Genomic DNA, 25,216 nt, shown 5'->3' with positions numbered 1-25,216 from the left:
CAAATTGTTGGGGTTCAGCGCCTCAGAAATTTTGCCTGAAGGTTCTTTGTATGATAAGGGTTCTCTATCAAATCCCAAGGAGATATGGACAGAATTTAACCTTTGGGCTTGATGAAATGTTTATTCCTGAAGCACAGACATGCAGGCAGAGCAGCCTGAAGAGAAACCAGTTTAGTAATTATGGGATGACTGAGAATCCATTGCACGTGCTGGTATAATATATAGAATTAATGACATGTTATCATGAGTACCATGATACTTACAGAGGACTTACAGTCTTATATATACTTTATATATATATATATATATATATATATATATTACTTACAGTCCCAATCTCTATAAAAAGTGCTGACCCCTCCCACAAAACCTGAAGAGTTTACAAGGGAATATGGCTGCAGGACAAAAATCCTGCACAAAGGTATCCAAAGCACTTTTCCTCCAGTGAATGTGAAAATGAGGTGGTTTTGCTGCAGCTGGAAGAAAATCCTTTTCTAATGTGTATTTCCTCCTGCAGGTCGTGTATGTAACAGCCACATTCCCCTACATCATGCTGATGATCCTCCTGATCCGGGGGGTGACGTTACCCGGCGCTTCCGAGGGGATCAAATTCTACCTTTATCCCGACATCTCCCGGCTCTCTGACCCACAGGTAGGACCATGGGCCGTGCCTTTATTTGCCTCTCTGACTGAGAAAAACTGCAAGAGCTTCTTGGTTTTGAAGTCTGAATACCGGTGACTGCTGGGGAGTTGTTCCTCGCTGGAGTTCTGGACTTGGGGATAGGGCTGTAAAGTGCATTGGAACAGGTTATTTTTTTAATTGGAGGGTACTTTGGTTGATAAATGAGGATTTTCAGAAGCAGTTGCAGTTGGTGCTTCTGCCACTGAGGGACAAGAGCGTTGCCAGTAGTTTAATGGGAAGAAATTTCACTGGGATTTAGCCGTTTTATGGTTCTTTGGTCATTCCAGATCTAAATCTCGGTCAGAATTAACAGAGAAATTGTTCATTCAGGGGATTGCTGTCTTCATAGCAGAGTATGCAACCAAAGAGGAACAAAGTGCTCAAACCAGGATCTCTGCCTGTTTTGTTGTTTCCAGAGTAGAGTAGAACACGGAAATAATGGATTAAGTTGTTTGGTTCTTTCCCAGTGACAGATGAGTGCCTTAAAACAGTTATTGGACATCATTTGTGTGATATTGAAGGGGGAAAACGACACAATCTCTGTAGCACCTGACAGGTTGCAGACAGCACGTTACTGATCTGCTTTGGCACAGTAAAAGACATTACACAGTGTTTCTCCTGAGGCTATTACATTATTAAATGGATCCTGAGAAGGAGACAGAAGGGAATTTGGGAATATTTGTCAAAATGATTTTTCTTAATCTGCTTACTGAAGATATGTCAGTGTAATTTTTTAAAATCTCTGCTTACTTTAAACATGTATTGTGTCACAAAAGACAATAGAGGGGCTCCTTCAGGTAATTGCCTTGAGGCATCAGAAATATCTGTGGTGTTTGCTTTAAACAAGTAGTATTTATACAGGGGAAAAAAACCAGAAAAAAAGAGATTCATTTAAAAGATTGAAAATTTTAGATGAAAATTTTAGATGAAAATTTGATCACGTTGTGTCTTTTGGACTTGGCAATGTTTGTGGTGCTGTGTGTCAGCATGGATGGGTGAAGGGAAAGGGCTGTGGAAGTGGTGTCAGTGCTGGCTGTGGAATTCCAGCTGCACCTTGCTCAGAGGTGGCCTCAGGTCACCCTGAAATTAGCCCTGGAACAGAGGGAAAGACAGGATTCTCTGGCACACTCCCAGATATTTTTTTGCACCTTACAACAGGCTCAGTGCGCAGTGGATCCAGCCTGGTTCCAGCTGAGCCCTGGGTGCCCAAACACTTTTAGCCGGGACAAGGAATTGTCTGTGGTGTGTTTATCTGGGCCCAGGGGTGGCACTGGTTTGTTCTGCCCAGTTTGAACTGGAGTTTCACCCCGGGGTGTGGGGCTGGCAGCTACAGGTGCCCCCTGCGTTCCCCAGCAGTGCTCAGGTTGCCCTGATCTTGTGCCACACATTGGGCTCTGCTCCACCCGCAGCGACTGTGGGGAGTCATGGAATGGTTGGGGTTGGAAGGGACCCTACAGCCCATCCAGTGCCACCCCTGCCATGGGCAGGGACACCTTCTGCTATCCCAGGCTGCTCCAAGGCACGTCCAGCCTGGCCTTGGACGCTTCCAGGGATGGGGCAGCCACAGCTGCTCTGGGCACCCTGTGCCAGGGCCTGCCCACCCTCACAGGGAGCAATTGCTCACTAACATCTGTCAGTGTGAAGCCTTTCCCCCTTGTCCTGTCACTCCATCCCTTGTAAAAAGTCTCTCTCCATCTTTCCTGCTGGCCCCTTCAGGCACTACAAGGCCACAATGGTCACCCCAAAGCTTCTCTTGGCCAGGCCAAACAATCCCAACTCTCCCAGCCTTTCCTCGTGGGAGAACTGAGCTCCTCGTATGAGCAGGGCTCAGTCCTGCTGCTTCAGTGCTGGTTCCTTCCCTTGTCCAGGGCTTTTCTAGAGGCTGCTAACAGGATTTTGCCCTGCGTTTGGATTTTCCACGTGCCACTGACACCCTTGCTTGTGTTTGTCACTGAAGGAGGGCACGGCAACTTAAGGGACATTATTGCCAGCTTAAGGCACATTATTGCCAGCTCCCAGGAGGGTTTACATGCCTATTTACTATCCTGTTGCCACTTGTAAAGAAATATGTCGTTGCCATGACAATTTGCAAAGCCCACAGCGTTGGTGGGAGCAGCCTGGGAAGCACAAAGCGCTGGGGACACGTGGGGTGTGTCTGTCTGTCCCACACATGTGAGGCTGGAATGCCTTTTGGGAATGCTCAGTGGCTGCTTTGAGGAGCCCATTCCTTCTCAGGTTCAGGGAGACTTTCATGGCTGAGCTGTTGTTCTTCAGTTGTATTTTAAACACCTTTTAGTAGAAAGCAGATGGAATAAAATGTGCCATACCAGAGATGGTGAACACCAACGCAGGTGATTGAACCAGGGTATGAATGCTAAATTGCTTTTAAGAATTATTTTTGTGTTGAAAAATGCCATTCCAGCAAAACTGAAATATGTCGTTGAGAATAATGAATTCAAAACTTGAAGAAAGCTTCCAGAATAATGGGTGCAATCTCTAGTCACTTTTCAAGAAATAGAGGAAGCTTAGTTCTTCAGACTTAAAACCAGAATTTGGCACAACGAGTTTTTATTTTAAAAATAGCCTTTGGTCCAGCTTTAGTACAACTTTTAATGGTGATAAGATGGATGCATGGACATTCTCCATTTTATAGAAATGTGGAATTTAATGTTCAAACCCACAAATATTTGGATAAACCCACTCTCCCCTCTGACTTCACAAAACTCTTGTCAATTGGTTCTAGAGCTTTCTGCCAAGGAACACAGCTGAAACTACCTGGAGATTCGTGCTTCCAGTTCCCACCTTCACTCTTGTTTCTTTTGATTTACTCTGCAATGCCAAAACATAAATCATGTGTACCAGCAGAACTTGCTTTCCCCTTCAGCTGCGGGCCTGTTTCAATAATATTTCAGGGAGGGTGCTGGGTCTGCTTTAGGAGAGAGGTGTTTGAACCCCACAGCCAGCTCTGTTTACTGGGGATTAAACAAATGAAGTTTCTCTTCAAGGCTCACTTTAGTTTGAAGTCCTCGACTCTTTTGTCTTTGTGCAATTTGCATTCCACGGTGGGTTTGAGCTTTGTGAGCAGCTATTCATCTCTGCAGCTCCTCTCAGCCTCCCAGGGCTGTGCTCTCCATTTAATTTTTATATTTTATCTTTCCAGCAGCCCCAATCCTCTCGCTCTTAAAATGCCATCTTCTGTCCTGAGTGTGTGCAGAGCTCATACCAATCACTTTGTGCAGCAGCAGTGGAAGCTGGAACAGTCTGGAGCTCTATTTAAGCCTCAGAAGTGTTTTGCTTCATCAACAAAAAGGTCTCAATAATCTTCATGCTCAAATTGGCTTGAAATACATCCCTCTGCCCTAATCTGGGAGATACAGGTGCTGTTTATAGCTTAAATAACTCACACAGAAGCAGTGCTTCAGCAAGTTAATGGGATTGTTATGGGGTTTGTGTGCAAGCCTGACTCACAATATGGTTCTGGTTGTCCCTCGACAGATTTAAGGCACTCAGTATGTGATTCTACTTGTGTGTGGTGCTCACTGAGTCTTTCTGGGGAAAACATTTGGTGCTCTGGAAGGGGATTTTTCAAACATTTGTGCCTGGAAGAGGTGAAGTGGGTGAGGGAGTGGCAGATGTGGCAGTTTGGTGGGTCAGGAAATGACATTATGGATATGACATGGCAAAACACACACATCAGTGTAACCCCTGCTGTAACAGTGGATTGTTAGAATGGGGAGCAAAATAAGAATAACACTCTCTTGTTTATTGGATGTTTGCATGCTAAAAATTGGCCAACTTGCTGGTTTTTTAAAATTATAAAAATATGAATTGTTTTGATGAACATATGCACTAGAGCATCTATCAACACAAACAGAACTGCACACTCCTCCAAACAGCTGCTGCTCCCCAAAATCTTGGACAAATTTCCATTTCCATGTGGAAAGAATACAGGTTGTACCTTGTCTCTGATAAACTCTCATGTGAATGTTGAGCATGAGGAATGATGCCAAATTAATCAGGCCCAGGAAAATCGGAGCCATCACGGCTAAATTGATTTTAGATTCCTCAGCTCTTTTATTTGCAGTGGGAAAACGTTCAAACTGCAATAAGATTTCTGATTTCTGCAATTCTTTGGTAGCTCAGCCATGAGAATTCTCTTTTAGGCAGCTGGGATGTGCAGGTGACAACTGGGAAAGGGCTTCCAGAGGACCTTTCCCATAAATTCCCTCAGCACTGAGGTTTGGTTGACTGGCTTGAAGCCCACTGGATCTTCCTTTTTGGAAATAAGCACCAAAGCATGAGTGCACAGCAATGAGCAACAGCTTAACCTGAAAACCCACTTACTCTGGAGAGACTTTATACTGCAAAGATCCCCCTCTTCCTCGCATTGCCCTCTGGATCAAAAAATGCTTTTTCCTGCATGGCATTTGGGCTCTTTTCACGTGTGGTTGTAGAGAAAAAGAGCATTTTAGTACATCTCTTTTGGAGAAAACACCTTTTTTTTTTCTGGTAGAAAATCACTCTCAAATAAATGCACATCATTTTTTTCCCCTGAAAATTGCAATTTTTCATGGCATACTCCTTAATTTTTGTATTAGCACAAGTTTATTGCGGTGGTTTTTCCTTCCTTAACATGATTTTACTCTGTTTCAGCATATACATAACAATATAATTAAAAAAAGATGCTACTCATGAAAACTGCAACCAACTGCTTTCTAATTAATCTAATTACAATATATATATTTTGAGAGGCATTTGGGAATACTGGCCTGGTGTGGAGGTGATATTTCCTTAAATCCTGATCTGAAAACCCAAACTGCAAAAGCTTTTGAGAATTTCTCTTCCCTCACCATTTTATTCCCAAAGTTTAGGGATGCTGAGTTGCTTTAGGAAGAAGAAATAATGCAGATTGATTCAGTTTTAGGATTTTCAGCCTTGGAATCCACAATCCTGTCGCCACCTCGAGGCCAGTGAAGCCTTTTTCCAAGGCAGAGGAAAATCCTCTTCTCTGCCTCTGAAAGTGGAGCAAACTGCTGCATTCAAACATAAATGTTGGGGCTCTGCTTTCTTTAAAAAAAAAGGTTGTAAAAGAAATGGTGATTTCCTCTTTGGGTGCTTTCATGCTCAGAAAATCCAGGTTGCTGAGCAGTGGATTTTAGACCTGTCCTGCATCTAAGCCTAGTGATCCTTGCAAGAGAAACCTTGGACTTTTCAGATGTGGGCAATGAAATGATCTCTGCTTGCTGGGGAATTTTTGGGTGCTTTTATTTTTTTGAAATGTGACAGGCAGCAAACTTAGAGGTCTTTCCCAACATTAATGACTCCATGATTCCCTAAGTGAGAAACTTGCAGTGTAATGAGAAACTGCTCCCTAGGATACGTTCAATACAGGCTGGTGAGTTTTTAAGGATAGTACATGAAAAAATGGTTCAGAGACAGGTCAAATATCCTGAATTTTACCAGAATTTTAACACATAAGTCAGTAAACCCTTCAGTGATTTACTGCATTTTCGACTTTTATAAGAGTTTGGGCAGCGATTTAAAAAAACCCCAAAAATTTAATTGGGAAAAAATAGTGAGAGGAGGAAGTGGTCCAGCTCCTGCGACACCCGTGCAGTTCTGCTAAGGGTATGGAATTTACTCTTCTTTTTCCTCCCACTTTCTTCCCATTCTCTGGATTGTTTCCCTCATCGGGTACTCACGGTCTGAACCAGGTGTGAGCTGCAGTGAATTAAAGCAAGAGTGAAAGTCAGAAATCCATGCAAAGGCTGCAGGGTTGGAAATCCTCAGCTGAATTTATTACCTGTATAACAACAACTCCCCCTTTACATGGACCTTTGAACAAGCAGGAAACTAAATTTCAAACTGTTCTTTCAGTGAAAGGAATCCCCTACCCAAACTTTTCAAATTTAAACTGGGAAAAGAATTCATTCTTCTCCGAGTCTGCTGTTTGCACCATCATTACAAATTACTGAGGTTTGAAATTGCAAGGCAAGTCCAGGATACAGCCCAGTGAGATGCTTAGAGATATTTTTCCTACAATGCAGTTTATCACCTCCTCAATGAGGAATTATTTAATTTAATATATCCTGCAGATTCTGCAGTACAGATTGTTTATGTGGCTTTAAAGAGTAGGGAGAGCAACTAATCCCAAATGCAGTGAAAGGTGTTTAACAAGGCCAGAAACCACTCGTGGGATGGATTTCCCATTTTCCCCAAATCAACCCTGAAGGGCAAACCTGGGAACACATTGCATCTTCCCTTCTCCCAGGCAGCTGCATCCCATTCTCTGGCAGAGTCTGGTTGGGAACACACATTCCAAAAGGATGGGATGGAGACATCCAGGGGCTTCTCCTGTGACAAAAACCAGCTCTCTGGGGTGCCTGGAGCAGCTCAGTGTTTGCTCACCACATCAGTTTTTATATTGTATGGATATTTTGGGTATATTTAAGTATATTTAAGTGCAAAAGTTTTGTGTATATTTAAGTGGAAAGGTTTTGGAGTAAATGTAAGTATTCTGTGGGAAAGGCTTGATCTAAATTCCCTACACAAACTTTTGGGGTGTGTGAGTGAATAGAACTCATGGCTCACCAGACAAATCTGATTTATTCAACAGCACGAAGCTGTGGCTGTTAATTTGATGTAGCAAATGTGCTTTCTGAAGTCCAGTGGTTGCTCTGGGGTGTTATTTCACGCCCTGAACAAATACTTTGCCTCCTTCTCCCCATGGTTTCTCGCTGTGTTTCTTGCCCTCGCTGCACAAGCTGAGCAGGCAGCAGCAGGTTTGGGCAGTGAGAAGAGACTTGTTGAAAGAATGGGCTCATTTTGGAATTTCTCTGGGATTTCTGGGCCACGTGGAATCTGTCCCTGCAACCCCTTAGCAACCCTGCCAGTGGAGAGGCATCATCTGATTTTCAGAGAAGCTTTAATTGCTCTTTAATATCAGATTTTATGGCTGGTGCAATGTGCCACTGGAGGGAGACAGGATCCACACATTAACTCGGAGTATGGGCATGACAGCCAGAGATCTCCCACTGTTTTCATGATGGAACCTGAAAAGAAATGCAAGAGAAACTTGAAGAGGCTTTTTTTTTTTTTTTTTTTTTTTGCCTAAATTGGAACATTTAAAGGACTACAAATAATATCAATGGCTTGACCCTGTCGGCTGCTTTAGAAGCCCAGGCTGCTAGCAGAGAAAAGCTGTTGTTAAAAATGCATGTTTCAGATTAAATTAGGAATTAGTGAAACAAAAAGCTAAGTGACAGATGGATATTAATGAGGAAATAATAATAAGGGAGCTTGCACACAGTGGGGGGAGGCAAAAGTGAAGCAAATAAACATTCCGTGCTATTTTTGTGACACAAGTGGGTTTATGTTGCCACATGAATAGAGACACTGGAAAATATGGAGTTATTTTAAGAACTGCTAGTAGGATTCTTCTTAATCCCATTATTCCAGAGGAATGTGAGAAAAAAGCAAAAGATGAGGTTACTACACTGGTGGAATGACGTGCTGCTGGCAGGAAAAAAAAGCTTTCCAATCCCCCTGGTGTTTCTGAGACTCTTTTTATTTCTGCCCTAGAACTGGGGTAACAGCTGAATTCTCAAAATAACCCAACAGGAAAAAGGCTGAGCAAAAATGTAGAGTGTGCACCCGCAGACCTGCCCTGGGAGAGGTGCCTGGCTCTGGGGGTTGGTGTGAGGCTGGAAAGGTGCTTCCCTCAGGATCTACAACCTTGCTTTTGGTATCCCCTAAAATGTGTATGACAACTGTGCTTATATATGGGATTTACTGCATTGCTGCTCTGCCTTCCCTACGGACAAAGCAGCTCCGCTGTGCTGGTGTGGGGTTGGGTTAGGTTGTTGAATTATTTGTTGGATTATGGTCCTACAATTTCAGTTCTTTACCTACCATTACACCACCGTTTCTCCCTTCTGCTTGATAAAACACACGCAGATATATTCACACTGATGTTGCATCACCAAAACTGCCCATGAAATAAATGAAAGGATGAGAAATCAGCATGTTTTCCTGATTTCAGGTTTGGCTGTGGTGCATCATGTGACTGTTCATATCTTTTCCTCTGAAATGAGTCTTTAAAGAGAGAAATGTCCATGTGTCAACATCAAATTCCAGAAAACTTTGTAGTACAGGAATTCCTGCAGAGGTCATGGATATGTTAAGGAAAATCTTCCTTAGCTGTGGGCACAGTCTCAGTTTCCACACACAGACAGATTTGCCCGTGTGGATGTTTATAGGCTTTAAAAACTGAGGCTCAACAAACTCAGCTTTCCTCAGAATTTTCCCCGGAATCCTGGCTGCAGGAACAGCTTCTGCTGCCACTGGGGAAGAGAGGCAATAAAATGGGCTTTGTCCCACCAGGGCCAACCCCACACTGCTGCTGCAATTTGGGTTTGTAAATAAGGAAAAGGGAAGGAAATGTTCGCGTGTCACAAACAAAGAGGGAATGAAATGCATTGAGAAAAGGTGTTACAAACCTGGCAAGAAATCTGCAGAGGTTGGTGTCGTTTGGGTAAGGGTTCACTGATTGCTCACTTGTTGGGGGTCAATTCCAGAGAACACTGGAATAAAAAAGTGCAGCTGACCTCCAAAAGAGTGAGAGGTGGGATCTGGTTCTTGGTGATTCTGCACTCAAGTTCTGTTTGCACACTGATATTTTAGCAGAACAAACAGAAAGCATTTCACACAGACCAGAGCTTAAAATGCTTAAAATAAAAATACTTCTTAAATTTTTAATTACTATTACATTTGGAGACAATATCTTGTTCAGGAGCTAAAAATCAAATGCTTCATTAAAAAAAAAAAGGAGAAACAACATTTGGCTTGTCAAAATAACCTTTCAGTTTCTGGCTAAATGCTTTTCTGTTTCACACAAATTTGCAAATAAAATTAAATTGAAGCTTCATTCTGCTGCAAAATTAAACATTTGATCAATGTCAGTACTTTCAGTAGCCCCAAATGTCAAGAAGCAAGGTCCTGAACACAGTTTCTAAACGACATTTTATTATCCTAGCGCTTTTTTTGTCTTGATCTCAGATTTACTTTACGTTTTTGCCAGCTCTAAATGCAAGATTTTCCACTGCCCAGCTCTCTTGAAAAAGGCCCAGGCTCACAGCAGAATTCCAGTGAATGTTGAGTGACTTGTTTACTAAAATTCTCCAGCTGGGTGTACAGCTCCTGCCACTCTAAAAACAACTTGGGCTTTTCAAATGCTCTAAATCCCTCTGTGTAAAATAATAAAACAACATGGGGACTCTGGGGGATGCTCACAAAAAGCTCCAGGGAAAGCTGGTACTTTCCCAGCCCGTGGGCCTCCGGGAATTTGTTTATCCAGCCATGAAGGTGAGCAGACCAGAGGTGGGAAATGATGGCAGAGCTGAAAAGTGTACAGGTGGGAAGCAGCCCTCAGTGAGTTTCTATCTTATGAGGGCAGAAAACGTGGCAGAGGAGAAGGGATTACAAATTAAAATGATCTGTTTGGTAATTTGATCTTCACAACAAAGTGGGTGAGATGGTCCAGGGTCATCAAATTGAGCAGGGCTTGTTCTTCCAGCGTGGGGAGGGAAACTTGTCTTGGAAGTGTGGGTGGGTTCCCCACTATTTCATCAGTCCTAGAAATTCCTCTTTTGTCCTGACCCTGTGGAGCATTTGGAGCCAGAGCTGAGACACCTCAGCTTGGGTGAATCAGGCAGAAATTAAACAACACAGGGCTTAATTTACTTTCTTGTGCATTTGGACACTGACCAGCCGATGGTTTCAGTACAGGCATATCACTGCTAAATGTATTTTTGTATTTCTATAACTCCCCTTACCTGCAGAATTTAAAGTAGTTTAGTTTTTAAGTAGTTTAGGTGGTTTTTGTGGTTTTTTAAAAAATTTTATGTTCTCGCTTAAATTTTTACTTTAGTTCCTACAAGTAAAAGTAAGAGATGAGTGCATATTTCCAAAATCCAGAGTTGAAGAATGCAACACTAAGTGAGCTTTCAGCAAGTGAGAAAGGGAAAGAAATAAACCAAACTACAGCCCCTTTTTGTCTTTTCTCCATCTTGTGTGGGGAGTGCTGTAGGTTGGAGGGATCAGACAGAAACCAAAGGTCCTTCACGTGGAGGGAGAACATGCAAGGAGTGATTCTGAGGGACAGACATGACCCCAAGGATGTTTTTGGGTTAGAACCACCCCTAAATCAGCTCTTTGATCACTTCAGATAAGCCTTTAAAACAAGCCCAGGCCATCAGTAGTGCTTTGTTTGTTTTCCTAATTAACTTCTCCCAGACAAATCTGTCACAGGGAAAAGAACACCAGCTTGTGCCTGAAGGTCTAAACCAAATCTGCATTATTACTTTGTCTTCCTCCATCCCTCCTCGTATTTGTTTATAAAAGCTCATTCTGATTTTTCTGTCAGTAGCTCCTTACCCAGGAATGCGAGATTCCCTAAACTTGTAACTGAGAACAACCACAAATCCCAAATGCCCCTTTAGGAAAAAAAAAAAAAAATCTTAAATTCTGAGATTGATTGGACAAATTGTTGCTCTGAGCTTGCTGGAGTGATCTCGGAGATTCTTGGCACGTAATCCTGGGTGGGTGCCAAGTTCTTGGGTGGGTTCCAAGCAAATTCCAGCCAGCATTCACCAGCAATTAACTCTGAGGCAGAGGCAGCTGGGCCACCCCGAGTTATCATCTCTGCCGTGCTGCCCTGGCAGTCGCAGAGCTGCGGCTGCGCTCACTCAGCCACAGAATCCCCGTTGTACCACCCCAAATTCCTTCCTGGCACTTGTGGTCCCACACCCTCGATGGCTGTGCTTGTGGGATTCCTACCATAAGAGCTGGGAGTGTGGGGAGAGATGACTTTAAAGCTAATTGAGTTATTCTACAATTCTATACAATGCCAAAATTAATGAGTGTTGATTAATGAGTGTTGCTTTCTCAGTACTTTATCGTTGTTGGAATTCGGGGATGGGGCTATGGAAAAAAATGAAATAAGAGTTAGTGTTTGTGGATATGGAGTCTTTGAGGCTGCAGTAAATAAATGTATAAGGTTTTGTGACCTACATTTCAGAGGAGGTCACTGCAATGAAGTCTGAACCAATTCACTGCTTGTGCTGCCGCAGAACTGCTCTGCTGAGGGTTTAGTGGTGAGGTGGCCTTGGTGGATTCCTGCCTTTGCTCCCCAGAATTGTTCTGACTGAAGGAGATGAGTAATGCTGGAACTCATTTGGGTTTGCCATGCTCAGAGGGGACACATCCATCCACCCTTAAGTGGTGCCTGCAGACATTTATTGCTTTTCCAGCTCTGGCTGTTCCTTGGGGGTGTCCTTGACCTATGGTGACCCCTAGCCAGGGCACGTGGCAGGGGTAGGAGAGGTGCTGGGATTCCCAGGCTTCCTGTGGGGACAGTGGGAAGAGAAGGCCACCTTTGGGGAGCATTCCCATGGCACTGTGCTCCAGCCATTTGAATTGGGCTGCATTTTAACTGCCTAGATCAAAATTGGAATTTGTTGCCGTAACCTTTCCGCTATCGTCTGGTTTTGCAACAATAAAAAGAGGAGAGTGGGTGACCTCTGCACTGACTGAACGTGTTCCTGCTATGTATTTATAGCTAAATAGGTATCCCTTGGAGCTGAAGTGAAAAAATGGCTTTGTTTCTGCCTCTTGATAGTAATTTGAATCTTTTCTGTCCTATTAAATGGTGTTAAATAGAAAATGACGGTTCTCAAGCGAAAAAGGATGTTTTAATAAAGAGGTTCATGCTCTAGGTTAACTTTATGGATTTTCATCATTTCCTGGGCCAGTTTTTGCTGCGTTAGGATGGGATTGTCCACATCTGGAGCTTTGAGGAAGGCTGAGTGACTGAAATGGGATTAAATTAGGATAAAATTAAAGCTTTTCCTGTCCATCCTCTCGGATTGTTGACCCGTAGTGTCAGCACCAATATTTGAAGAATACGTTGCCCCAGATTTCATTTCTCTGTTTTGAGTTTACTTTAGAAAAGATAATTAACTTTTAATTGTGTCTTTAGTATTTATCCTGCCTAAGCTCTCAGTTTTTATTATGCTTGTGAAGGGCAATATTCAGACTATTCTGTGGGCAGCATGAAATCAATGCTGCCTTCAATTAAACATTTCTTTGTGCAGCAGAATGTGGGGTCAGAAGTTGTCACTTGGCCTTTTAATGGGTTTATTAAACACTGAGGGACTTTCTAGGGACATTTCTGTTAAATTAAAAACATTTTCCCTTTTTCCTTTTGGTCTTTAGGCAATAAATTGGGTTTTTTAAATAAATCAAAACTAATAGAGTTACTTAGTGGATAATAATGGGAAGCTGGGCCATGGTTTTGGTGCTATTGTAGAAAATTGAGTATTTGGAGTGGCAGCTCAGAGATTTGGATTCATTTGTGACGTTCATTAAATAGCAGTGTAGGGCACTACACACCCAACAGTCACTGGTGAGGTTTTTGTGTGAGAAGGCAAAAAAAAATAAAGAAAAAAAGCTTTTACACACAGTCAAACCTGGAAACAGAGCACAGCCCTCCTGATTCCTCAGCCAAGGCACCATTCCCTGTTTGGGTGGCACTCAGCCAGGAACTCAGGAGGTCCTCCTGGAACCCTGCCTTGGCTCTGGCAAAAGTCTATAAAAATGGAGATGTAGTGGGTTTAGAAAAATACAAAAGAATGTGCTTTTTCACACAATGAATGACTAAATGGTGGAACTCGCTGCTAGGGGATGTGGGAGGCTGAAAGTATCAATTAATTCCATTAATTACGGATGGGCCAATTGCAAACTGTTAAACACAAGAGTCCAGATTTAACTTGGGGTTCTGGCTGGTTTCTTCAAGGCATCAGTCCAGCTTTCACGGGGAGGTTCCCTGCCCTGGAGTGTCCATCCTGCAGGGCAGTCTCTGTGTCCCTGCTGTAAAACAAGGTGAAGCAAATGGCAGCAGGTCAGAAAATTCTTGTTTGAATAGAGCCCCTCAAAGCAGGTTCAACCAGAACAGGTTGTTGAGGGCCATGGGATCACTTAGGCTGGAAAAGTCCTTTAAGATCATCGACTCCAACCATAAACCCACTGCCACTCCCCTAAAGTCCATATCCAGTCAGGTTCTGAGCTCTCCAAGGGTGGTGACTCCACAATTTCTCTGGGGGCAACCTGTTCCAGGGTTTGACCACTCTCTCTGTAAGTTTTTTCTTCAGTCTTTTTTCTTTTAAGTGGGATTTGCTGATTTTCAGTTTGTGCCTCTTGTCCTTCTATCCGCACCTCTGAGGAGACACTGATTCCCTGTCCTTTGCTCCCTCCCACCAGGTATTCATTTATACACATTCATTTATACACATTTATTTATACACAAGAATACTGAGTCTTCTCTCCTCTAACCTGAGCAGTCCCAACTCTCAACCTCTGCTTTCATGTTAGATGCAGCAGTCCCTCAACCTGGAGCTTTCACTGGGCTCCAGTAAGTCCCTTTTACTCATGATCCCAGCACTGAATTTGTGGTGTTTGGCAAAGGATCACCCACCTCCCTCAGGGTGCTGGGAATACTCTTCCTCATCCTCAGCCCGGGATGCTGCTGGACTTTGCTCCAGGGCACACTGTTGGCTCGTGGTCAGCTTGTCCCCTAGGGCCTTCCAAGAGGTTGTTCCCTAGAGATTTATCCAGCAGTGACTTTCTTAAACCACAATTGCTGAAGTTTCTAAAGAGCTTTTAGTGACAGATTTTTCCAAAGTGTTTCTGAATATAAAACCAGGCTTCCTTCACCTTCAACCACGTGGTTGCTGACCGCTTAAAAAAAACCTTCAGAACAATAATCTCTCTTGGAGGGAGTTTATCTTTTTTTGTTTGCAGTTTCTAAGCTTTACCAGCAGCTTCTGTGCTGTTTCCAATTCCAAGTTTAGAAGGCACAGAAGGAGCAGGCTGTGGAGAGAGAGGGAGAGGAGTTCTGCACTGGTAGTGCCACAGAAAATCCATTGGTTTCTCAATTTTCGGAACGCAGCTGCCAGTGGCACCGTTCCAGCAGCTGGGCCAGACTCCAGCATGGAGGTGCCCACCCAGGGCACTGTGCCAGGGTAGCTGAGAAGGGGAAATCTGTTCTTTCCCTCCGGGCAGGGCCACACTGCCGACTCCAGCTCCGTTCGCCTTCGGGCTGGGATTGCTTTTGGCAGCGGCTGGAGCTGGGAGCTGTGCTCTGGGACTGCTCCCCTGCTCTCCATGGAGGCAGGAGACAGAGATCCCCTCACCAGCACCTGCTGACTGCAGGCTCTGACAACAGAAGGTGTGTGAGCAGAAACTGCGGGCAGGAAAAACATAACGCAGCCTCAGTGCCATCTTCCCCAACAGGGAGGAAGGGAAGATCTGCTCTGATCTGAGGGAGTGGGAATGAAATGTTTGGTGCACTGGCTGCCCCAAACAGCCTCTAATGCTGGAGCTGCTGCTGCAGGAAATGCGAGAACAAACAAGTTCAAAAAATATATCAACATGAAGGACACCTTTTGGAGGAGCTGTTTCCACTGGGGCTGGCGCTGCCCTGGATTGGTCACATCCTCATCCAAAGAATAAAGAGGAGTTGTTAGAGCTCACTGCAGGATGCAACCCGGGGAAAAAACTGTATTATAGGTATGCAAAACCAAATCACTCCCAGATATCCCTTGACAAAACTCTCCAGGGTTTTTATCAGGAGTTAATGCAGTGTTTGTTGCATACCCGAGGCACAATTAACGCCTCGGTCACCTAAGGTCATGCAGGGACCTTGGCAGGGAGCTCCTCTGTCTTTGTGACAATTTATCCAAGGGGAGAGTCTCTGTATAAGTTTATTTTTCCATATTGTCTCCAATTCCCACTGCCACCTTCAGGGATCCTTTGGCAGTCAGGGAATTGTTTTGTCCTCTGAGGGATTTCTGAGGGGAACAAAGCTCTAATGAACACAGTTAAGTTTTGGTGAGACAAACTTTGATTTGCTGCTTAGGAAATTTAAATCGATTCCTGCAGGCTGTTTTTTATTTAGATGATAATTTTAATACACACATTTGATTGTTCCAAACCAATTCAATTTTAAAGTCTTTATACTGTAAGGGATGAGTTTGGTTTTTTTTTTTAATTTTTACTTTGCATATTGTGTCCTCAAGCCCATAATTTGCCAAATGCTGCATTAGAGTAGCAGAGTATATTTATATATATATTTAAACTCTTCACATATTTAATTTAGCTTGAGAAATATTTCTGCAAGGGAAAGAAGCTGATAAAGCAGTCTTTTAGTTGCATTTCTTGTTTTCATGAATTCCAATTCTGTAAAATCTAGCAAGGTAAAATCCAGGCTCCTGGAAACTGATAGGAAAATTTCCTTTGAGTTTTGTGCCCCAACATTGCAGAAGCTTCACCTGTTTGAAATGCAAAAATGTGAAAATTTTAAGCCTTCAGTAGTGAGGCAGCAGATTCTTTCTCTTCTGAGCATCCTTTCCTTTTTCTAGTTTTTAAAACTGCACAGTGCTAAGTGTAGGTTTATCTTAAACAGAGAAATTTGCACATGATGAATTAGACATTAAAGATGTTCAGGGTGAAATTTGGAGCTCGAGTAGAACCTTCAGGACTTGAAGCAGTCTGGGATCTTCAGGACTCACTGAAAATCACTGGGGCTTCCTGAAGAGCAGGAAAAACCCTGGTGGAGTGGTTTTCACTCTCCATATAAGCAACAGAGAGAAAACAGGCTCCTCTGAAGGGAGGCAACTGCAGTGTTTTGGGGAAAAAACAATGCTTTTGATGTGTGACCCTCTTTGGTGGTGCACATGGTTCGTTCTGCAGGCAGGAGTTCCATGTTCCCAAAATAAACTGATCCTCTGGGAGGATCTCTTGGTATCAGATATTTATACAAGGCTGAGGCTGTTTTCAATAAAAGGAAGAACTTAAATCAAAACATCCTCATGTTTCTATAGCTCTATTTTCTTCTGTTTTGAACTGATCCTTTTGGATCCTTTGTTAGAAGTTCAGCTCATAGATAAGTATTCTTCAAGTGGCTTAAAAAGAATTCTGGAAGGTTATTATTTTTAAAGAAAGATTAAATAAGGTTTCACCTGATGTTATACAACCCAAGTAGAGCTTCCTCTTCATTTCTGAGTGAAGTCTTTGCATAATGATTTGTAACCAAAACATTTCACCTTTGCAAAGAATTCAAACATCACAGCTGAGTGCCATGTCTGCCATCTCCACTGTTCCTCAGGCTCCAAGGATGCTGAAGGACAAACTAAAGAGAGTAAGAGGAGTTAATAAAAAGCCATTGGAGAAGGGTTTTTGTCACTGGGATATTACAATTGGGCAGATCTGTCTTAAAAATTGGATGTCTTGAAGGGATCAAGTTGGTGAGAGGAGCTGGAACCCCACTACCTTTGCTACCTCTCCTCTCTCCCCCTGAAAGCCGAAAAGCCAAACCCCCCCCAGAGCCCTGCTTTCTGGCAAATGTCACACAATTAGAATATTTGAAGAAAAAAGACCTTAACACCATCTTGGTTTGGATTCAGAGCAGTGCAGGAATTAATCAGGGTCACCTCTGCCATCAATGCTTCGATGCAGTTGAGTGTAAATAGTTTGGAACTCCTGTGAGTGCATTATGGTGGATGTGGGAGCTGCCAAATCTCTCATCCTGAGAGCACTTGTTGGTGGTGTTTCAGTAAAGTGGAACATTAATCAACACCCTCATTTTAAAAATTAGTTGCCTGCCCTTCCTGCATTTATTTTAAAAAATGGAGCATCTTTATTTATCACTTATAGGAAATGACATTAACAGGCCGCCTAAAAGACCTGGTAAATCCTGGTGTCTCTGGGACACTGGAAATATATGAAATATACACAGGAATACACGAAATATGAAAAGAGAAAGGAAGGCAATGGTTATTCTTTGTACTTTTTCCATATCGTGCACGGAAGGAAAAAGAAATGCTTTTATTTCCAAATGCCTGACGCTTGATAGAGTGAAAATGTAGGAGGAGGCAGAACTTTTGATGCTTTTAAGGAAGAGGGCTCCTCAGCAAACTGGACCATGGGGATGCTCAGCAGTCAGTGGTTTTATCTTCCCAGAGGGTGGGATGATATTCCCCAGAACTCACAGGAACATCCCAGAGGAACAACAGAGCATCCTCCTGCCCTGAACCTGTGCACCTGAAACAAGTCAGTGAAGAAAAAGGTGCTGCTCCTCAGAGATATTGGGATTTAATGATGCTTTGCCTCTTATCCATACTTTTAAAGAGAGATATTGTGATTAAATATCGATACCTTTCTAAAAATATTTCCAGCTTGCCATATTCCCAAATTTAAGCTCCCAATCCACTGAAGACAATTTTATTTTCCTATACCTCAGACACAAAAGAACTGTTACAGATGCCATTTTTTCCCCCCAAAATCATGTTATGATAAGGATAAAAATGTTTTTATATGAACTATATCTCCAGAATACTTTGTGTACCTTATACTGTCAGGCATTTTCTTACCATGTGCTCCAGAACTGAATTAATGGAAAGCTGATACCTATTTCAAGGGATTTGGAACCTGCCCTCAGAGAATGTTGTCAGGGAAGTGACTCCAAAGCCTCTGGCCTCTTCCCTGTCTCCTGTTGTGCCAGGCTGAGTGAGGTAACTTTGAGGATGAAAACTGATAAGGCCAGAATCAAAGAGAATCTCACTCTTAGGAGACTGAAACTGCAGTTTGGAAACCAAAGGCAATTTTTGGATCTCTCAGAACCCTGCTCTGGGTTCGGTTGCTGCCCTTCCCACAGCCACTCATCCTTGCTCTCTGGAGGGAGCATTCCAGCCCCAGTTTTCTCAGCCAGCACTCTGCAGTGGAGAGGGACTTTTTGGATAAAGTTTATTTCTTTTTTTTAACCCATGCACAATCACAGAGTGGTTGGGGTTGGAAGGGATCCTACAGATCATCCAGTGCCACCCCTGCCCTGGGCAGGGACACCTCCCACTGTCCCAGGTTGCTCCAAGCCCCAGTGTCCAGCCTGGCCTTGGGCACTGCCAGGGATCCAGGGGCAGCCACAGCTGCTCTGGGCACCCTGTGCCAGGGCCTGCCCACCCTCCCAGGGAAGGATTTCATGTCCCCTCTTCTCTGTGAACACTCTCATGGTTTACACGGTTGTGTATTCTCTGTACCTTGTACTGTCAGGCCTCTCCTTACCATATCTTCCAGAAGTAAAGCAGTGGAAAACTGGTACATAGTTCAAGAGATTAGCATCCTGCCCTCAGAAAATGCTGACAGGGAAGTGAATCCAAAGTCTCTGGTCTCTTGTTGTGTCTGCTCCTCTTGGAATCACACCAAGGCAACCAAGATACCCCCTAAACTTTGGATTAAGGAGAGCAGGAAAGCAAACCAGTCTCATAACAAACACTATTTCCCTCGTGAAAAGAAGCGAGAGGGAGGCAAAGAATTCCTTCTATACACCCCTGAAGGACCCTCAGCATGCTTTGCTCCAGCACCTGACTTTCCACTTTGGATGCTGCCACAGGAACAAGCAACTGGTGTGGCTCCGGTGCTGAGGAAGGTCCTGTCCCATTTTAACTGGGTGGTACTTGGCTGACAACAGCCCCTGGGGAAATTAGCATCTCAATATCTGTAAAGTGATCCCAGCTATAGTGTCGGGCTCCAAAGGCAGCAATGAATAAACAAAACTCCGAGTATTTAGGTCCTGCTTCTCCCGAGTTTCCATTCTCCCAATGAATATACCGCATTCAACCCTCTGGAAGTGACATTAGCAGAAGGTAGGAGAGAGACTGCCTAGCAACCCACAGAAATCCCAAAGAGAGGTGGAAAGGAAGTGATTTTCATGTAATTATTCACCCCTACAAAAGCTGTTGTCAGGTAGACACTAGAAACATAGCTGTTTTATTCTTCCCCTAACCTACTTTGAATCTTTTGAGAATCACTACCATTAAAGAGAGGGAAAAAGAGCTTAATTCAGCCATTTTCTGCCTGGCCGTTTAAGTGGTGTTTTCCTGCTCTAATGAAGGCTCTGCTTTCAGAAGCTGTGTTGTTTAGAAAGCCCTGGGTAGTAAACTTCAGAAACAAACTCATTCCTGGGTCCAAAACGCACCATTTTTGTTGCTGCTTCCCCACAATGCACAGTTCATATTTTGTTTGGGTTTAGTTCCCCACTTAATGACATTTCCCACTGAGTCGAGAGAGATAATTTTTTTTTTCCAAGAAGGCATTTGGGGACAGGGGACAGGGGCCAAAAAGCTTATTTATTTTAGGTAACGTGCTTGGTGCCAGGCTGCTTGGATCCAGTGGGTTTTTTCCTTTATTTTCTTCAGCCAAGCACTCCAGCTTTGCCCTCAGCCACGACTTCTTGTAGCTGAGGCTGCTTGGAGATAACTGAGGGATATTTTTGTGCTGTTCTTGCCGTCTGGATGAGCCTGGAGGAGCTGAGCATCACTTGTCCAGCATCACACCAACCACTTTTACATCAATGACTGTCAGAAGCGTTGCCACTTCAAGCAGCCTGAGGCACGTCTTCAGTGCCTAGTCTGACTTACATCCTTATTTTTCTACAGTCGCACTGCTAGCATAGGTTCAATAAATGCAGAGAGGATAGCAGGCACTGAAAGCTTGATTTTAAAGGGCTGTAGTCACTGAAAAAGAAGTATATCAGCAGTAAGTTGTATCACTGCTGCAAGCGTGTTTGTTGAGGCAGCGACATCCAGAGTCGTTTGTTGTGAAGAACATCCTAAAAATTCTCAGAGCTTTAAGCAGCGTCTGTAGCTAAAGCAATATTCTGCTTTAAAATTGTATTCTTGAAGTCTGTTTTACTCACTGGCTCTTCCAAGATTCTACTTCCAAGTGGAAAGCTGTATTTTTGTACTCAGCAAAAAGATTCTCGTCGGCACCTCAGGGATTAACTGGTTTAATTTTGTGAAATAACTTCTTTTTGGTCTGATTGCTAAACACAGAATGTCTTTTAAATTGACTCTGTTGAGGAGATTTGTAGCTTGTTTTTAACCAAACATATACCAAGGCTATTTTCTAGTCAAATATGAAAAACTATACAGGTGCAATAACTGTGTTGACAATGTGGGAAAATTAAGACGATAAAGTTTATTCTTCCCTGTTTGATTTTGCCTGCAGGATTGATAGGAAGAAGGTAAAATCAGTGCACTGCTAGTCAGGGAACAGCAGCATGCGTGCAAGGAATGGATTTGTTCACTTTGAACGTCTGCATCCTCCAAGTGTTTGGGTTGTTTTGCAAATGGAACAGAACCTTGACCTCTGCATTCCGTGTTTTGGCAGCTGCACAGCCCAGACATTCAGCTGATTTCTGTGTTCGCTGCTATTCAAGAAAAAATTTCACTTGATTGCAAGAGAGTGACTAGAGAGTGAATGCAAACTGGTTGGTTTTATTTTTCCTGCCTCTGCACAGAGGCTTGGGTTGGTGGCAGTGAATTGTGTTTTGCACCGAAGGTGCTGCACGTTCCTGCTCAGCGGGGCCTGGGCAGATGTGGTGCCTCAGCCTCTTCTTCATCCATTCCACAAAGCATTCTGCACTGCAAATACCCAGGCTGCGTCTCTGTCTGCCTTTGGGAGGGGCTGTCACGTGAATATATAACATTTTTCAACTTGAGGAACATGGGAAGTGTCAAAAGAAGTAGCCAGGTGTAGATCTGTTGCCTTCCTCCTGGTACATGCAGCCTATTTCTCATCCCATGCGCCCTCCTGCTGCCACACCAACAGAGGAGGCTGTGATGTGGTTGAATGTTCTTCATAATGAAAAAGCCAGGAAAAAAATTACTTTATTGGAATATGATCAGAGATAAAATGCTCAGTCCTCCACTACTGCCTACGTTAGCATTATTCCTGGAAATACATTTATATATAGACATAAAGATGGGATTCGTAGCAGAGGAGTGTAATAAAATGCAATTTAGGGAATGATTCTTTTCACTGCACATTACCCTGGTGCTGTGAAGGCACTCTGCAAACAGCAGAATAACTTTTAGTTTCCTGGTGTCACCAAAAGTTCATCTTGGGGCTAAAATTGTCCTTTATTGGAGAGAGCTGGGCTCTAAGGCTGGGAAAAGGAGTGTTGCAAATAGACAAAGGTAAACTCTCTGTGTGGGGAGCTTTGGCAAGGTCAGAACGCCCTGGTGGGATCTGTTTCTCCGTATGGGTGAACCCTGAGCTGCGTGGGAAGCCTCACACAGCACGAGCACCTCGTGTTTGCTGTGGGGTGACAACAGAAATCCCCCCTGGTTTTCAATCCCAGCTCCTCCCAGTCAGGTGCTCCAGCTGGGCACTGAAAGCAGCTGGAATGATCCACTGAGAGAAAAGAAATTCCCAGGATATTGGAGATGAAAGCAAAGGGTGAAACTGGGACTTTGGCTTCTTCCCAAACCTGTTAGAAACTGCATTTTTTTTTTATCCTGGCTTTTTTTAGCAGTTATTTTGGGCTTTCCTATAGTTTATGTCAGAAATTATTCTGAGCTGTTGCAGCAGTGCTTGAACCGCTCTGACCTCATTCCAGAGGACAGGAAGGAAGCCTTTGTTAGGAAGAGGTCTGGCAGGTACTTTTGAAATGCTCTGATTCTCCAAAAGCTTCATTAGTGCCCATAATTAAACCTGGTGCTAATTGCCCCATGTCTGATGGGGTCACTCTTTAAGTGCAGGTGTTGCTTCAAGGTCAAGACCTCACATTCTGATGGTTTCTTACAGTCCTGTCATACCTAAACCTATCTGGCAACAGGTTCTTTTATTCAGGCATTTGTGATAAAATTCTGCAACTCTACTTGAAATTTCATTTATTATCTCCTGACAGCACAGGCTTTATTTTTCAAATTCTCATTTGAAACTGAAGGCAGTCTGCTTTTTAAAATACAAACACTGCTGAGATTCATCAAAAAGTAATGAGTAATTGAAATTAAAAGAAAACCTGGAGTGATTGCTCATTCTCTGATAACAAAATGGGAAATAAATGACTGCCAGCATTTGGAACATCGTGTTTTAAAGAGCAGGCACAGCTTTTAAGTGGTCTGGGAGCTCTCCCATACTCTCAGACAGTGTTTCATGATGGGGTTGTCATTAACCACTCTGGAATTAGGGATGCTTTGAGCTTTGGTGATCAAGCTCACTGTTGAGAATGAGAAAGAGAAAAAAAAAAGTGGATATTTATGATGCTACACCCATGGGATGCAGATTCCAGCCAGTGTGAGATTAATGCCCTTGGTTTTGACAGGAATATTCAAAGGAAGCAAACAGAGCTGTGTGGGCTGTAGGAAAAGCCAGGGCCAGACAGAAAAGCAATATATTCCTGTTATTTACTGGGGGAATCCTCCTGGTGCTCCGTTGCTGTTCCTGTTTACGTGGGGACACTGGGATGTGGCAGCTCCTTCAGCTCAGCCCTTGCATTGAAGCCCCGAGCTGTCACCTGAGCCCCTGGGGTGTAAAATGAGCCCTCTCCGGTGACAACAGAATGTCTTTTCTTTTTTTTAAAAAAACCCCTTCCTATCTTTTAGGCGGATCAGACTGAAAACAGCTGCCTGATCCTCCCATGTTCCCCAGACATGGAACAGTTTTACACCTTTTGGGTTATTCAGCTGTTTGTCATGGCTCTAAAAGCTCATGGAAGTGCCAGCTAAAGTCAGTGTGTCCTGGGAGAGGCTTCCTGCATTCACGGGAGGGTTTCATAACAGCTGCATATCCAAAATATATCCAGAGAGCACAGGAAGTAAAGGGAAGGTACAAAGTTAGAAACCTCTGGAATTCAGAGCTATTCCTTCAGGTGAGCACCATTGTTTTTCATTCCATGCATTGTGAAAATAATCAACACCAACACGTCACAGGTTTTCCCCCAGGTCTCTGCTTTGCTCAGGCACTAAGCTCATCTCAGGACAGTTATGCAATATTTTGTTTTATCCCTCTCACTCCTTGCTTGGCCCTCTAAATTCACTGCATGGGGTTTGAGCATCACCAAAAAAAAAGGCTCAGCCTTGCAAAAGGACTTATTTCTGCACTGGTCACATGCTGCAGAAACGTGGGTTATTTTATTTTCAGTATATGGCATGAGCCCATCCTACTGACAGAAAGACATTTATATTGAGACTGAAATGAGGGGCTGCCACTCTTTTGGGGATTTTCAGTTTGAAATTGGGGTTTTTTAGTTGTTCAAGAAGTGACTTTAATTCACTTTATCTGCAACAGCGAGTGCCCAGTCACTTTGTCCTTCACTTTGGACACCCATTAGAGGATAGCCAAGTTAAGAAACACGTGAGAAAAGGTTTCCTGAAGTGATTTATGGACATAACATCCCTTAGAAACTTTTTGGCAGGGACATGAAAAGGACCTAATTCTCCAGAGCAGGGTTCTGTTGTCTGCACTACAGCACATCCCCCTTCTTTCTTCCTTATCCTGCTTTCACTGCAGGAACTACAAAGGAGGCAAGGCATCCTCCAGACAGCAGCATCCTGTGTTTGTCCAGCTCAATTCATCTCCCTGGGCAGAGAAAGCACTCATGGAAGTGAAGATTGTGTCCTGCACCTGCCACAAGAAGGCCAAGTTAAGGTTACCCAGACAGACTTAAAGTGTGGGTATGGCCAACTTTTGAGAGCTGGACTTTGCCAAGCAGCACTTTCCATTTTTAGTAGAAAATGCTCCTGTTTATTGTTTTGTGGGATTGTTTGTACCAACAGGAGTTATCAGCTGAGGCTGCTGTGTGAGAGCTCATGGTGTGAGTCAGGAAAGCTGTTCCTGGAGTGTGGGAAAGCCCTGGAGTGGGGATCAGGGCTCTGCTTTCCCTTCCTGCTCACAAGATGGGAAGATTCACAGCCTCTCCCCCTCCTGCCTCATTCCTGCTGGGAAAAAGCAGGGATGCCATGGAGTTACATCCCCTTCTCCTTTTGGGAACAGAGCTCATCACAGGGGCTTGGGGAAGGCACTGATTCCTGTCCAGGAAGGAGCTGGAGCAGTGGCTGTGCTGTGTGCTCAGCACTCCACCTGGCTGGAGGATAAAACTGTAACTGGGGAAAAAAACACAACACAGGAGATACAAAGGTCCTGTCCTTTGGCACTGGGATTTTTCAAATATTAGGGTCAGTTACCAAAGGTTTTGGACTTTAATTTTAATCTTGTTTGGCATGGAAACATTTTACATGTGATTAAAAAAGCTGACAAAGGCTTAGCTCCATCCTTTAAAGTAGGAGCTGGTAGAAACTATAAAACAGTTCCAATCCCAAGTGTGTGAGTGCTAAATTGAATTAATTATCAGTGACCAAAGGGTTTTCAAGGTGCACAGTTCATAAAGCACAGACAGGGTGTTCTCTGGTCCAGGTTCTTTCCTCTGGACTTTACTCATGCCAGAAAAGTATTGAGCTGTGTCACCTTTCAGACAAATGTCCTCTTTAGTCCCAGCTGCTGCCCCAGGGTTGCTGGCAGTGTCCTCTGTGTCCCTGCCCTTCAGAACGTCATTGTTCTGCAGAACTGTGCTACCTTCATTCCATGGAAAAGCTTCTGGTCTAAGGCAGACTCAGCGCTCTCAGAAATAACCCATAATGG

The 25,216-nt window shown here is 43.6% G+C and overlaps 1 protein-coding gene across 1 annotated transcript in view; it reads left to right on the top strand.

Annotated features, from left to right (window-relative positions):
• Nucleotides 1–25,216, top strand: part of SLC6A11 (solute carrier family 6 member 11) — a gene marked incomplete at both ends in the record, with an annotated part of 82,812 nt that overhangs the window by 40,878 nt on the left and 16,718 nt on the right. The window contains one exon of the mRNA XM_082288499.1: nt 518–652. Within this exon, the coding sequence (XP_082144625.1) occupies nt 518–652 (135 nt within the window). The remainder of the gene's footprint in view (nt 1–517; nt 653–25,216) is intronic.

Source organism: Coloeus monedula (assembly GCF_965178545.1).
Source record: "Coloeus monedula genome assembly, chromosome: 11".
Taxonomy (NCBI): Eukaryota; Metazoa; Chordata; class Aves; order Passeriformes; family Corvidae; genus Coloeus; species Coloeus monedula.
This window is presented reverse-complemented; position numbering and strand designations above follow the sequence as displayed.